Here is a 15,099-nt window from a genome sequence, read left to right as displayed (position 1 = left end):
ATCTGAACTCTTCATACATTTATTTATTTTTTACATTTCGTTAGTCTATAGCAGGCAAAGGTGACAATCTATTTGTGAGTTGCATTTGCTAGTCAACTAGTTTGGAGAATGAGTACTTGACTGTTGGATTACTCATTCTCATTCCTAATTAGTATGCTTTTAGCAGCTTTTTTTCATTCTTGTTTTCTGGGGATGCAAAAGCCAAGCCACTGTCATTTCGCTAATGTACATTGGCAGCTTTTCTTCTGAATCACAATGCAGCTGCAAATGGAATTGATTTCCTCATCTGTCCTCTTAGACACATCTCAGCTGTGTCTCCTGCTTTCTATTCAGACTTGTAAATGCAAAGCAGTTCTTTTCTTATGTTATGGTTGCTTAACGAAACTCTGGCTCTCACATTCAATTACCTCCATCCTCATAGAGGCTGCAGGGACAGCTTTAAAGGTTAACTGGGTGCTAAGCAATGGCTTGGGAGCGAAATAAAGGCTCTTTTCATTTCATCTCATCTTCCTCCTGCTGGTGTGTTCAAATGGAGGGATTTCAGTGCATGCATGGCTTCATGGTAATGGGGAGTGAAGTGTGGATATATGACTGGTCTTGTTTGCTTTTAGGTGGTGGTGCGTGGTGCATTTGCCGTCATAGTCATTAACATTAACATTATTATAATAAAAGCACATTTTAGCTGTCTCTCGTTGCATCATCAGCCAGCATGATACATGCTCAGAGCGTTTGGCAAACTTTAAATGATCACTATTAGTGTGTCTCTTATTTTCTCTCATTTTGGTTTTGGTTTTTCTTTGGCACTTGTAGTAGACAGCTTGCTCCTCTCTAATGCTGTCATATGCATGAACAGAGTGCCTTAACGGATTTAGATAAGGCAGTGTCTCGTTTTCTCTCCCTCTCTTTCTCCCTTTCATGACACTGTTCAAATATTTCTTGATATTTATTATTTCTACCTATCAAGTGTAAACATAATTTTTTATTGAGAGCAAATGCATGTAAAATGTAATGTTTTTGATATTATGCTTTTGTAAATGTCACTAATTATGTTGCCTGTGTGAGTGTGATGTAATGAGTGGAGATCAGTGCTGTGGTGAAGGGCCTCTTCTGATAGGAACACACTGTATTTATAGACTCTTAAGTACTAGAGATTTAAGTTTCCTTTCATTTGAGAAATTCTGTTTAATTTGACCTTCATTTCAAGATGCACACCTCAATTGCTGAGCAACGGATAAAGTAATATATATGCAGTACCATTTAAAAGTTTGGGTGTTAGTATGATTAAAATTATGCTTAAGCAAGGATGCATTAAATTGATCAAAAGTGACAGTGAAGACATTTGTTATTTCAAATAAATGCTGCTTTTGAACTTTGCTCATCAAAGAATTCTGAAATGTATCATTATTTTCACAAAACTTTTAGCAGCGCAGCTGTTTTTAACATTGATAATATTAAATGTTTCTTGAGCAACAAATCAGGATATTAGAATGATTTCTGAAGGACCATGTGACACTAAAGGCCGGAGTAATGACTGCTGAAAATTCCATTTTCCCATCACAGGAATCCCATATAAAATATATTAAAATAGAAAATAGTTATTTAAAACTGTATTCGTATTTTTAAAAAATAAATATTTTTGATCAAATAAATGCAACCTTGGTGAGCATAAGAGACTTCTTTCTAAAACATTAAAAAATCTTACTGACCCCAAACAATTTAATGTTAGTGTATATGAAATTATTATATATTTACTTTTAGAATGGAAAAAATTGCGCAAGTTATGTAATATTTATTCAAATGTATTTATTCAAATGTATTTATTAAAAAAAAATAAAAAATAAAACGTCATTGGATGGAAAGATCGCTTTTATTAATCTGCCTTTTAGACATGGCAGTTAGCCAATGCAAATCATTTTAGCTGATTAATCATGCTGGGTTAGTCTACATACTGTGTTGGTTTGTCACTAAAAGTAAGTGTTAATATTTTCAGTTGAACAATGATTGGCATTTTTGAGAACGAAGGCAATCTAGGGTCAGTTCAACAGTTTTGTCTGTTTCCTAACAATTTGACATTTTGACACTTGAATTCTCATGCTGATCTACTAAAAACAATGACCTGCTGACAAAACAGTCCAGCTTCCTTTAGAAAAGAATAAATATTCCAAAGAATAAATGTCAGCAATATTGAAGTGTGCATCTTTTAGACATTACTTTGAAGGGATCTATATTCTGATGGCTGTAATGGTTGTGGAGGTAAAAGAGGGATCTATATTAGCAGCTGTTAGTGGGCTTTCACTGTTCTTCGGCTTCTGAACAACTCTTACCGGTAGTAGCTGATCATGGGCTATTGGAATCATCTTTATATTAACTGCTAACCCAGTCAGAAATCATCAATAGTTTGGGGATGATTATCTCTCAAATACTAAACCGTTCATCATGGTAGTAAATTAACCCTTCCTGGCACATTTTGCATGACAGTCTTCGACTAATGATTTACGTAATCAGTCCCTATGCAAAGAAAGCTTTCATTCCCAACAGTCTGCATGCTCACACTGTAGGTCAAACAAGAGGTCGGATTGTCCCCTAAACACATAAGAAAAGAGCTCATGAAACGCTTAAAGGAAGACCTAGCAGTCATTCAACATGAAGAGGTAATTTAGTTTCCAGCTACTACTTACACACTTTCACTTCTGTATTCTGCCCCTCTAGTCTTAAATTGTGAGACTGACTAAAATCAAGGTTATTCTATATATTTCCTATTTAAAAATAAACTGTTATGGGCATTAATGGAGACTTTGTCCTGTACTTTCTGATGGCTGTTCTATTGGCTTATCATTGACTTCCCATCTATGTTATAAGAGGCCCAATCTCAGAGCAAATGCAGAGATGAGTTTATATTATGCAGCATCTTCTGCAAATGGTGAAACTGAAAACATCAGATCATGAGTTTCTGGTGTGTAACAGAACACTGGTGTGCTGTGCTTTTCTCTGAAACTTGCAGCTTGATTTTTATGCACCTGTTGAAAATGTCTGTAGCTAAAGTAGACAAACTGGTTTAAAAGGGGGGGATCCACATACTTTGGCCACATAGGATGTTGCATCAATCTCGAGGAGTAAAACAAACTAACAATGACTGCTGCATCTCATCACGCATGTCAAGGACGACAGCTGCACTAACTGATTGTGGTCCTTCAGACTCAACAGCTGTTAAACCCGCTCTCTGTCCATCGTCTGGAAGAACTCATTTCACTGCACGTGACCCAGGAAACTAACAGATTACTGCAATGCAATGAGAAGATTAGATGATACTGTGAGATGTGTGTCTGGTTTGCGTGCGATACGCTTGAGTGCTGGTGTGTGTCCCCTGTTCCTGACATGGTGGAGTTGGCTGTGTTTTGCTCCACAGGGTGTGGCCCAGGTTATGATACAGTCTTTTCAGTTGTCTTCATGTGCTCTGTTCAACGCTCAGATGCAGGATGTAAGTCTCCACTCTCCTCGTGACTCAACCCTCTCACATGTGCCCGTCCGTCACACAAGATAGAGAGCAGATGCACACACAAATGCACATTCACAGTGTAACGACTAATAGTTTAGCTAACTTCTAGTTTAGTAATTAAAATATTATTAGCTTACAAACTTTAAAATAGAAGAAAATAGGCCATAAAATGATATACAATCCAGTACGAGTTGTCAGCTGATCTCTCTCAGAACAGAGAAGTTGATGTGAGCCTCCCTGGAATCAGTACACTTTGTCACACCTGAATTACAGTGTATATTTGCTGAGTGACACTAGCAGAACTGATTTGATTATGTTCAACACGATTCCACTGAAGCACGTCCCTTTGTAACAGCACAGTAGCGTTTGAATGTGATGTGGACGGCACATGCGGGCAGGAAGGTGCTCTGTTGTTTTGGAGTGCTGTCGCCTGTGTTGCTGGAGTGTCTCAGTATCTCTTCTGTCCGCTCACTCTCTCATACTGTTACTGAAACACTAGTCAAGTTTCTGTGCGTCACCTGTGCTGCTTTTATTTCTATGTGCCACTGAAGGCCAAGTTCAAAGCAGGAGTCGAAGATCAGGGTGACTTGAAAGGCATTATGATTCTGATTATTATTATTATTATTATTTAATATTATTGTCAGTTTATACATTATGTATATATTAACAGTATTGCTCTGGTTGAGTCATATTTCAATGTTGTTATACATGGCCTTTAGGCAGGCCCGCATGGATCTGAAATCTGCTCAGGTTTGACAGGATTGAAATGAATGTAATTTATAAAATTATACAAATTCATTCACTACCATTCAAAAGTTTGCGGTCAGTAAAAAATTTTTTTTGAAGAAATTAATACTTTTTCAAGAATGCATTAAATTGATCAAGTGAAAGTGAATACATTTCAAATACAGGTAAATGCTGTTTTTTTTTTTTTTATTACTTTCTATTAATCAAAGAATTTAATTCCACAAAAAATAATCAACACAACTGTATTCAACATTGATAATAAGAAATGTTTCATGAGCAACAAATTAGCATATTAGAATAATTTCTGATGGATCATGTGAAGTAATGATGCTGAAAATTTAGCTTTGTTATTACAGGAATAAGTTACATTTTAAAAGATATTAAAATGGAAAAGTTATTTTCAATTGTAATATTTGATCTTACCAACCCAAAACTTTTCAAAGGTAGTGTACAAACGTTTTGCGTTCATTAAATTGTTTGTTCATTTCATTAAGCTTTCAGCAACTAGTAAAGTTATAATACACATTTGACCATGTTTTAATCCATCCTGATGATTCCCCCTCCCAAATCAGCACAGAAAATATAAAACTTCTGTCTAGGCCTACCTTTAGGTTGTTACGCTGTACTGTGACTATATGTATTGTTAATCTATTCTCTAGTTCCTTCCTTTCACAAATCTTTATCCATTTATCATGAATTATAAATGTTTTATCTTTGTTAAATGGTTTAAGTGTGTGACTTTCCTCTTAATGCAGTGTTATCAGTGCTGTGGTAGTGCTCATGTGATCTTTGACTGTTTCCTTTGGAGCATGATAATGTACAGTTACTAATTTATAACCCCTGTTGTTTCTGTACCCGATTCCTCCTCCTCCTCTTCTTCCTCTCTCTTGTTTTTTTCTCCATCTCCGTTTATCTTAGGAGCAAGAGTTTCTCCAGAGACAGCAGCAGGAGCTGGATGGAGCTCTGAAGAAGATCATCCAGCAGCACAAACTAGAGATCGCCACTATAGAGAGAGACTGTCTCAACCACAAGCAGCAGCTCATGAGAGGTCAGGCACTATATAAACGGTGGCCACTGTAAATATTCTTACCTTAATAATAATGGAAAGCATTTGTGTTGACACATTTTGTTTGCCTGCAGTAAGTCCTCAAATAGTTGCGCTTCAAACTTCACTGTTTGATGCTATGAGGAAGTGCTGTAGACCTTTTGTGTTAAATTGTGGTTATGTTCATTATAAATAAATTAGCTGAGCATATGTAGTCACACTTTCAACTCCAGCCACAAAGGAAACAAGCCAAACATGTTACCTGCTTCTACAGACAGTAAAGCTCTCTCTACCTGGAATAGAGCTAAACTGTGTGTTATTTTCAGACAGGGGTCCAATTATAAAGTTCTCAAGTTCTTATAAAGGCCAGCCGTATGTCTCTTGAGGTGTGGCCCAGATCTCATTTGATGAGATGTGTGTGTGTGAAAATGATTCCAGATATGTCATGCTGAGATTTGCCGTCTATGATGTGTAATGAACTGTATGACTTCATGTCTGCAAAACATGTCTAAACCTGCATGAAGTTGAACGGTCTGGTTCTAATGGCTGAGAATCATTCTATTTCCTTTTTTCTTTGGCTCACAAACCCACAGCTCGGGAGGCAGCCATGTGGGAGCTGGAGGAGCGCCACCTGCAGGAGAAACACCAGTTGCTGAAGCAGCAACTGAAGGATCAATACTTCATGCAGAGACATCAGCTCCTCAAAAGGCATGACAAGGTGAGACCTGACTGTCAGTCTATTCCGTGAATCAAAGACTGATATGTTTTGTAGCCACTCATGTTTATTCCCACACGACGGGTCATCAGGAGATGGAGCAGATGCAGGGTTATAACCAGCGGCTGATAGAGGAGATGAAGAACAGGCAGGCACAGGAAAGAGCTCGGCTGCCCAAGATCCAGCGCAGTGAAGCCAAGACACGTATGGCGATGTTTAAAAAGAGCCTGCGGATCACTGGCACAGGAACACCAGAGCAGGACAGAGAGAAGATCAAACAGGTCAGACCCTCTGTCAGGAAGCTTTGTAAAGATCAGAGGAATCAAGCTCAAACCTGAGGATGTTTTCTGTTTTATTTCGAGCAGTTTGCCACTCAGGAGGACAAGAGACAGAAGAATGAGAGACTCCATCAGCATCAGAAACATGAGAATCAGATGAGAGACCTGCAGCTGCAGTGCGACTCCAACATCAGAGAACTTCAACAGATGCAGGTCTGTAACACCTTACAGTCATGGCCAAAAATATTGGCACCCTTGGTAAATATGATCAAAGGCGGCTGTGAAAATTAATCTGCATTAATCATTTTGATCTTTTATTTTATAAATTCACAAAATCTAACCTTTCATTGGATAAGTATTTAAAATGGGGGAAATATCATTATGAAATAAATGTTTTTCTCTTAATACACATTGGCCACAATTAACGGCACCCTTTTATTCAATACTTCTTGAAACCTTCTATTTGCCAGTTTAACAGCTCTAAATTTTCTCCCATAATACCTGATGAGGTTAGAGAACACCTGACAAGAGATCAGAGATCATTCCTTCATCCAGAATCACTCCAGACCCTTTAGATTCCCAGCTCCATGTTGGTGCTGCTTCTCTTCAGTTCACCCCACTCATTTTCTATAGGGTTCAGGTCAGAGGACTGGAATGGCCATAGCAGAAGCTTGGTTTTGTGCTCAATGACCCATTTTTGTGTTGTTTTTGAGGTTTGTGTTTGGATTATTGTACGGATGGAAGATCCAAACATGGCCCATTCTAAGATTTCTAACAGAGTCACTCACTTATTGATTTTTTATCTGTTGGTATTTGATAGAATCCATGATGCCATGTGTCTAAACAAGATGTCCAGGACCTCCAGCAGAAATATAGGCCTACAACATAAAAAATACAGCAGTATATTTCATTGTACACATTGGGGTACTTTTTATCCCTGTGTTCACCAAACCCATCTTGAGTGTTTGCTGCTAAAAAGCTCTTTTTTTTTTTAGTTTCATCTGACCACAGAAGCCAGTCCCATTTGAAGTTCCAGTCGTGTCTGATAACTGAATATGCTGAAGTTTGTTTTATGAGGAGCTAGGAGAGTTTTTCTTGAAACCCTCCCAAATAACATGTGATGTAGGTGCTGTTTGACAATTTAAAAAAAATTTTTTTTAGGTTTTCTCACCCCGAGACTCAACTATTTTCTGCAATTCTCCAGCTGTGGTCCTTGGAGAGTCTTTAGCCACTCAAACTCTCCTTCTCACCGTGCATTAGGACGATATAGACACACGTCCTCTTCCAGGCAGTTTCGTAACATTTTGTTGATTGGAAATTCTTAATTATTGCCCTGATGGTGGAAATGGCAATTTTTACTGCTCTAAGCTCTTTTCTTAAAGCCACTTCACTAATTTGTGAAGCTCAATTATCTTTTGCTGCACATCAGAAATATATTCTTTGGTTTTTTTCATTGTGATGGATGATTAAGGGAATTTGGGCTTTGTTTTCCCTCCTATTTATATTTCTGTGAAGCTGGATAATTTCATGTTCATCACCCTGGAGTGCTCAAAATTGTGAATATACTTCAGAGATATTTTACTCAAGAATTTCTAGGGGTGCCAATAATTGTGGCCAACATGTATTTGAGAAAAACATTTATTTCATAATATTTCCCCCCATTTTAAATTCTAATTATCCAATGAAAGGTTAGATTTTTGTGAATTTTTTTTAATAAAAGATCAAAAGGATTAACAATGCAGATTAATTGTCACAGCCTTCTTTGATCATATTTACCAAGGGTGCCAATATTTTTGGTCATGACTGTATATACAATCTTACTGTCGACCTCTTTCCTTGGTGCCTGCATTTTCGATTACATTTACTTTTAAATGAAATTATGCTGCCCTCTATCTTTGGTTGTAACATCTGACAGGGTTCCCACGGGTCCTTGAAATCCTTGAAAGTTTGTGAATCTGATAAAAAATTTTCAAGGCCCTGGAAAGTTTTTGAAAATAAACAAACATGGATACAGGTCCTTGAAAATTCCATATTATTCCCTCCGGTCCGCTAATGTATTATTTCGCCAACACTTTGGGCATACTATCTTGCTTGATTTACGTTGCACATTTATGCATTACGTCAAGTGTTTCCCACGTGAGGTACTTTGTGGTGTTCGTTGTCATGACGTTCACACGCACACGAAACTACTAAGATGGTACCTCAGCGTTTCACAAACACACCGTGAAACATTGCAAAAATAGGCTGAAACCGCTGAAACGTGATGACTGGAAAATGCAACTTTCAAGATATTTGGCTCACCAAAGAAGATTACAAAGAATGGCTTGCCAGAGATCCAAAGGATGTAATGTTGAATTGCTTTGCTTGTTAAGATAATGTAAAGCCATGAGGCAAGAAAAACTTAAAAGCATATTCATATATCTTAAAACTTCTGGTTACATGAGCCTAAGCTCTTTTCAATAAAATCCATGCAAAAGTTAATATCAGATCATTTTAGAATACAGTATAGTATGTACCAAATATTATTCAATTTTATGCAAAACAGAAATACGACAAATATCAGATTTCTGTCATATGGCCAAAAATAAATGCAAAAAAACAAAACATTTTTTTTGCATAGTTGTGTTTGACACATGAAAACTGTAACAATGTATCTTGCAAGGTGACGCGATGGAACCTTTGCTCTCACTTGAAATGTGTCCCCACATTAAGTCCTTGAATTTGAGGGTATTGGACCTGGAAAGTCCTTGAAAGGTCCTTGAATTTGAAGTTAACCAAGGTGTGGGAACCCTGATCTGATTTGTTGTCTTTTTGCCATCAGAATGAGAAATGCCACCTCCTGATTGAGCATGAGACTCAGAAGCTGAAGGAGCTGGATGAGGAGCACAGTCAGGAGCTGAAGGACTGGAGGGAGAAGCTTCGGCCCAGGAAGAAGGTATTCGGTTTTCATTTCATTTCATTTCATTCATCACTTCAAGTACGCACCTCAAGTACATATAAAATATAAAAATAACCCTAACATATAAATATTCCATTTTAGTATATTTTAAAATGTAGTTTATTCCTGTCATGGCAAAGCTGAATTTTAACATTTGTTACTCGAGTTCTCAGTTGTGCTACTTAAAGTGATAGTTCACCCAAAAATGAAAATTCTGTCATTAATTACTAGGGCTTCCCCCTAATAGTCGACTTATCGTTAGTCGACCAGAAGAGGCTTGGTCAACCAAAATTTTATTAGTCGCAGAAAAAAATATATATATTTCCACAGGCGAAAGTCATGCAGTTCGTGATGGACCGATCGTTAACGGCTAGTCTATGGTAATACACTACATCGGGCAGGACAACTAAATGCTCGCCTATAATTTATCGACCTCAAATATGGCTTATCATCTGAAATATGTAAGTATTAGGAACTTTACATGGCCTCTCAATCTAAATGTGCACTATAGTGTCTGCAGAGTGTGGAAACTGAACAGCAGCACGCTCCGTACATGACAGATGGAGGCGCCGGTGCGCTCACCTGCTATTAAAATACTCCGTAATTTTTGGTCATACGAATAAGAGTAATACATCTTTCAAATCTGTAAAGGCTCTGTTTATTTGTGTGCACTCACAATAACAACAAAACATTGCGTTTTTGTAGAATAATGAAATAAAGTAAATAGGATATGCTCTTTGCCGTCTCGGCCTCTGTGAACTTAAGCGCAAAACTCTGTGTATGCTTGCCTTACAGATATGAAAACATGTATAGATAGATAGCGAAATGTCTACTTTCAAATGGAAAAACAAAAAAAAACTTAAACTGAGAACAAAGAAAGCACTAGTTTATGAAATTATTAAAATGTTAATGCAGCCTGTTACTGTTTTTCCCTGACACATTCATAATCATTACTTCTGCGCTTTATGCGTGCTTGAGCGCTTATTAGGCTATGTAGGCAATTAAAGGCTCATTATAATGATTTAAATGGTTTATTAATAAACGTGCGATTATTCGACTAATGCTTAACCCTCCGGTATTGTTCATTTGGGGGTCACACTCTTTGCGGTCAAGACTGACCGAACACCCGAAATGGTGGTACTTTTTTTTTTCAGTAAAATCAATGTAATATATTTTTGTTCCATAATATTTTTATTTTGTATTTTGAGAGAATTTCATGGTACTAATTAATATTTATGCAATAATTATGATCAATATTTTCCCATTGAAAATACAAATTTGATTTTTATTTTGTTTTAGATTTTAAAATTATTTTTCAATTATGCCAGTATTTCATGTTAAAATAGAGACAGTGCCTTTAAAATCCAATTTTTTAAGTCAGATTAGTGCCATCTGGTCGGAGTAAAAAAAGAAAAACCTCTGCAATTCCATGGTTTAGCCACTAGATTCCTATATAGCTCTATATAAAAGGCTTATAAGCTCTCTAGTGGTTTTTAGGCATAAAGACTTATTTTTATTAAGTTGTGGATCTGGATATACTGTATATTTAGACATTCTCAAAGACAACTTTTTGTTAAGGTTTAGATTCTTTTTGTTGAAAATTTTGGTTTGAAATGTTAGTTTTTGCATTAATTACTATTAATTACAATTAATTACTACAGTCAAACCTGAACACAGAAAGGCATTTTGTTACACATAACATCAAAATTCAACAAAAATGAACAGGAATGCTTTATCAGAGATTAATCAATCTGACCTTTTATTTGAGTCTTCTGGCTCAATTTTGCGATATTGTTACAGCCACACCAGTTCATTTGTGTGTTAGTGTGTTGTGTGTGTGCGTCTGTGAGTGTGTATTTGAGTGTATGTGCGTGTGTCTGTTTTGTACTCTTGATGTTTTAGTGTGTAACCCCTTCCTTGCTGTCTGTGTTTTGAGTGCATTTTTGGCCGAATTATTGATTCGGGTGTTGTGGATGGGGTCTTTAAAACAGGTCTATTCATTTATACTGTTATCAGCACGTTGAAGTGGGCTATTAATGCAGCGTTAGAAAACTGTCAGTTTTTTTACTTTCACTTTCTGTATGACTGAATTTAAGACATTCACCGACATAACTATTGCGCAAAGTTTGCACGTTGCTTGTGATATCTATTGGCTCACCTTCATGGTTTAAAACAGAAATATTTCCAGTATTGAGATGTAACCGCAAACCCCCATGCATATGTATCTTAAAGCAGGGATACATGAAAGAGGAATCAAATCAGTATGCCGCGCTTTCTGAAACACGTCTCTATGCTTGTGCGCGCTTCGGGTGTGTGCGAGTACAGCGCGCAAGTAACGAATTGAGTTCTGTTTCATTTCTTCTAGTGGTTTTAAATAGCTTGATCGTGTAAATTGGCAAAATAATTTGCGAATCACATGCCAAACGGTGGGGTCTGGACCTGTTCCGTATATCACGGATCAACTGCGATCCTTTTAAGCCCTAACAGCCTATGACAGATCAGGGTAATCTTTTATTTACTAATTTAACATGAAATCGTCAAATTGCTACTCCATATCAATCGCATACAACGCAAACACAGAATAATTAGAACAATCAGTTACGCACAATAAATAACAGAGCATCATATCTATACACATTTTCCACAGAACTTTCTCGCGACCCGGTAGGATTTTTTCCACGGCCCGGTAGTGGGTCGCGACCCCGTGGTTGGGGACCTCTGTTTTAGAGTGTCACCCCTTTATTGCTGTGCACTCTTTTCCTGCATTGTGAATGATTTGTAGATTGTAATTTTCTGTATTTTTGCATATTTCCCATTCATTTCCAATGGCGGACATTTTTGACTGCAAACAACACGCGTGACACTTTTTTTTTTTTTTTTTTTTTTTTCCATTTAGCTTTTTTGAATCAAGTTCACTTTTCTTTTCTTTTTTTTTGTGGTCACATAGTGACTGCCATAAAAGTTACCAAGCATAATAATGCAAGAAGGCTTTCACACTTTCAAATGACAAACTTTTAATTCTTAAAAATATTTAGATCATGGAAATTAAGTATCCAAATATTAGATACCTTAAAAAACTTGAATAAGTAGTAAATAAACATTTTCTAACAAAAAGTGCAAAGTAACAAGTAGAAAAAAGAAAAATACACAAAGAACTTGTAGGGAGATTTTTTTTTCCATCTACAGATTTTTTTTTTTCCCTGACCTTCTTTTCTCTGTAAATTAAGGGTGCACACTATTGCTGAAAAACACAGCCACTACTTAGCAGTCAGATGTCCATATGCACAAAGGCACAGATCCCTAAACAAGGCCATATCTTTTTTTTTTTTTTTTTTTTGTAGAAGCATTTTTTTAAATTTGAACTAGCACCTCATGACTACACCATGTTATGTACGAGAAGCTGCAAAAGACACAGGCGCAAGTGGAATGCAAAAAACACGGTGACAATTTTTTATGTAAATATAATGGGGCAATATATTGCGTCACAAAAAACGATTGAGGTCATGTACATATATTGTGCAATAAGTTGATATATTGATTATTGCAACAGGCCTACTTGTAAGACCTTTCTTTCATCGTCAGAAGACAAATTAAAATATTTTTGATGAAATCCGAGCACTGTCTGTCCCTGCATAGACAGCAACACAACTACCACCTTCAAGGCCCAGATAGGTAGTAAGGATATCTTTTAAAAATCGTCCATGTGACATCAGTAGCTCAATCTTAATTTTATGACACTGAGCATTATTTTCTTTGTGAAAAAAGACAAACAAAATGTTGACTTTATTAAACAATTTCTTCTCTTCTGCGTCAGTCTTCATGAGAGTACCACGATGGTGTCACATGGACTATTTTAACTATGTTCTTAGTACTACCTTTCTGGGCTTTGAAGGTGATAGTTGCGTTGCTGTCTATGCAGAGTCAGAAAGCTCTCAGATTTTCTCAAAAATATCTTCATTTGTGTTCCATAGATGAATGAAGGTCTTATGGGTTTGGAACGACAAGAGGGTGAATAATTAATGACAGAATTTTCATTTTTGAGTGAATTATAAAAGAACAGCATTAACAACATTAAAATATCATTAAAGATTTTAAGAAAATATTAGAATTAGATCACAGTACTCTGGAATGAATAATGTGCCATCTTATATTTTGTGTAGGACTATTCTTTGTAAGTACACATACTGTATAATTCTCTCCTGCTCTCTCTTAGGCTCTGGAGGAAGAGTTCACACGTAAACTGCAGGAACAGGAAGTCTTCTTTAAGATGAGCGGAGAGTCCGAATGCCTCAATCCCACCACCCAGAGCAGAGTCTCCAAATTCTACCCCATTCCCAGTGTGCACTCCTCTGGCTCTTAATCTTCACTGAGCTTTATCTAAAGTGAGGAAGAGCTGTTCCAGTCAAGAGCCCATTAGCCTTTTAAAGGTATGATATCAGAATAGATGCATGGGGTTGAAATGAAATTCCAAAATACCTGAAAGTTGGAATCTAACAGCGATGAAGGACAAACCTCATGAAACCAATGGATTAACACTTTAGTTTTCTGTTTGTTCATTTGTGCTTGAGACGTTAGCACAAATTAGCAATGAATACACTCAGGCAATATCATCTTGTCTTTGTGGAATACATGCATGACACAGCCTTAATGAGGGTCACATGATGCCCATAACAAACCAAACGTCACTCAGAAAATACCACTAAAATGGTGAGAAGTCACATTTAAAAAGAACACGTGGACACACTAGTCACTGTTACACTCAATTCTCTAAATGTTCAAGTTGCACAGCTAGTAAATGAAGCTTCAGTGCTGTTTGGTCTTGTAGCAGCTGTTATATGTTGTATTTTTTGAATACTCCTGTGAATCTGGCCTATTCTGTTTTTAATGTCCACGTAAAGATACTTTTAAAACAAACTACTCATTTTAACTTTTTCTTTTACTATTTGTCTTATGGTTAAAGTTATTTGCAGTCAAGGAATGTAACCTGTAAGATGACATTGCACACTTTAAAAAAAAACATATGCAGTAGTGATCTCTTTAGTGCATTATGAAGGAAACGGTGCCCAAATATTTGTATACAATGATGTCATTTCTCATTTGGCAAGTCACTTTGTGGTCAAGAGTACCCGAGTTTATTTTTTTATGAGCAAATTAATTTCACATATTTGAAGAAGAATAGGGCAGTCTTTGCCGCCTTGAATGTTTCATATATGGTGTTAAAAAGTAATTTATGGATTTAACTGAAGTTGAACGTTTTTATTGTTCGTTTATTTCCTGTTTCATCAATATATAAGGGCAATATGAATTTGCACATGCTAGGTGGTTTATTTGAAGTTTAGGTTTTCTTTTTATTAAAGGACACACACTTTGATAGATGTAGAGCAGTTTAGGCCATTGCAGTCTGCAAAAGTGTTTCAGTGGGAAGACGTGAACGTTTCTCGCTGTTGCTGAGGACTTTTCATCTGATTCAAGCTCTATTTTTGATAACACGTTTTGTGCAAGAAATTACACACCTGTATCTTATCCATAATATGACATGCTGTGCTCCTATACTTTTTGCATGCTGAAAGAAATCCCAAATGCTGTAATTTACCAGAGACATGAACTTTTTGAATAGACGATGCATTTTACAAAGGCTGGTTCTAAAAGTTAGTATTTGCACAAACAGTGCATTACACATCAGGATACTTGTTCAGAGACAGAAAGAAAGGGTCGATATCCCAGTGTCATACTGCTGAACAGTGACCTTAACCTCCTGCAGCACTTTGATGGAATATCTGATGCATTTTTTTGAGGTCAATTTATGTATCTAATCGCTTGTGTCCATAGGTATACTGTAATAATGCTGTAAATAAAACTCATTGTATTTTCTTTGATTTG

The 15,099-nt window shown here is 36.6% G+C and overlaps 1 protein-coding gene across 1 annotated transcript in view; it reads left to right on the top strand.

Moving 5' to 3' along the window:
• slka (STE20-like kinase a) overlaps positions 1 to 15,090 on the top strand; it is a 29,550-nt gene extending 14,460 nt beyond the window's left edge. Inside the window, exons 13-18 of the mRNA XM_058794891.1 lie at positions 5,162 to 5,291; positions 5,882 to 6,006; positions 6,096 to 6,284; positions 6,369 to 6,494; positions 9,103 to 9,216; positions 13,433 to 15,090. Coding sequence (XP_058650874.1) covers positions 5,162 to 5,291; positions 5,882 to 6,006; positions 6,096 to 6,284; positions 6,369 to 6,494; positions 9,103 to 9,216; positions 13,433 to 13,579 — 831 coding nt within the window. The 3' untranslated portion in view covers positions 13,580 to 15,090. The remainder of the gene's footprint in view (positions 1 to 5,161; positions 5,292 to 5,881; positions 6,007 to 6,095; positions 6,285 to 6,368; positions 6,495 to 9,102; positions 9,217 to 13,432) is intronic.
• Positions 15,091 to 15,099: the final 9 nt, after the last annotated feature.

Source organism: Onychostoma macrolepis, chromosome 13, assembly GCF_012432095.1.
Source record: "Onychostoma macrolepis isolate SWU-2019 chromosome 13, ASM1243209v1, whole genome shotgun sequence".
Taxonomy (NCBI): domain Eukaryota; kingdom Metazoa; phylum Chordata; class Actinopteri; order Cypriniformes; family Cyprinidae; genus Onychostoma; species Onychostoma macrolepis.
The sequence above is the reverse complement of the archived record's forward strand: the minus strand, read 5'-3'. Positions and strand labels throughout refer to the sequence as shown.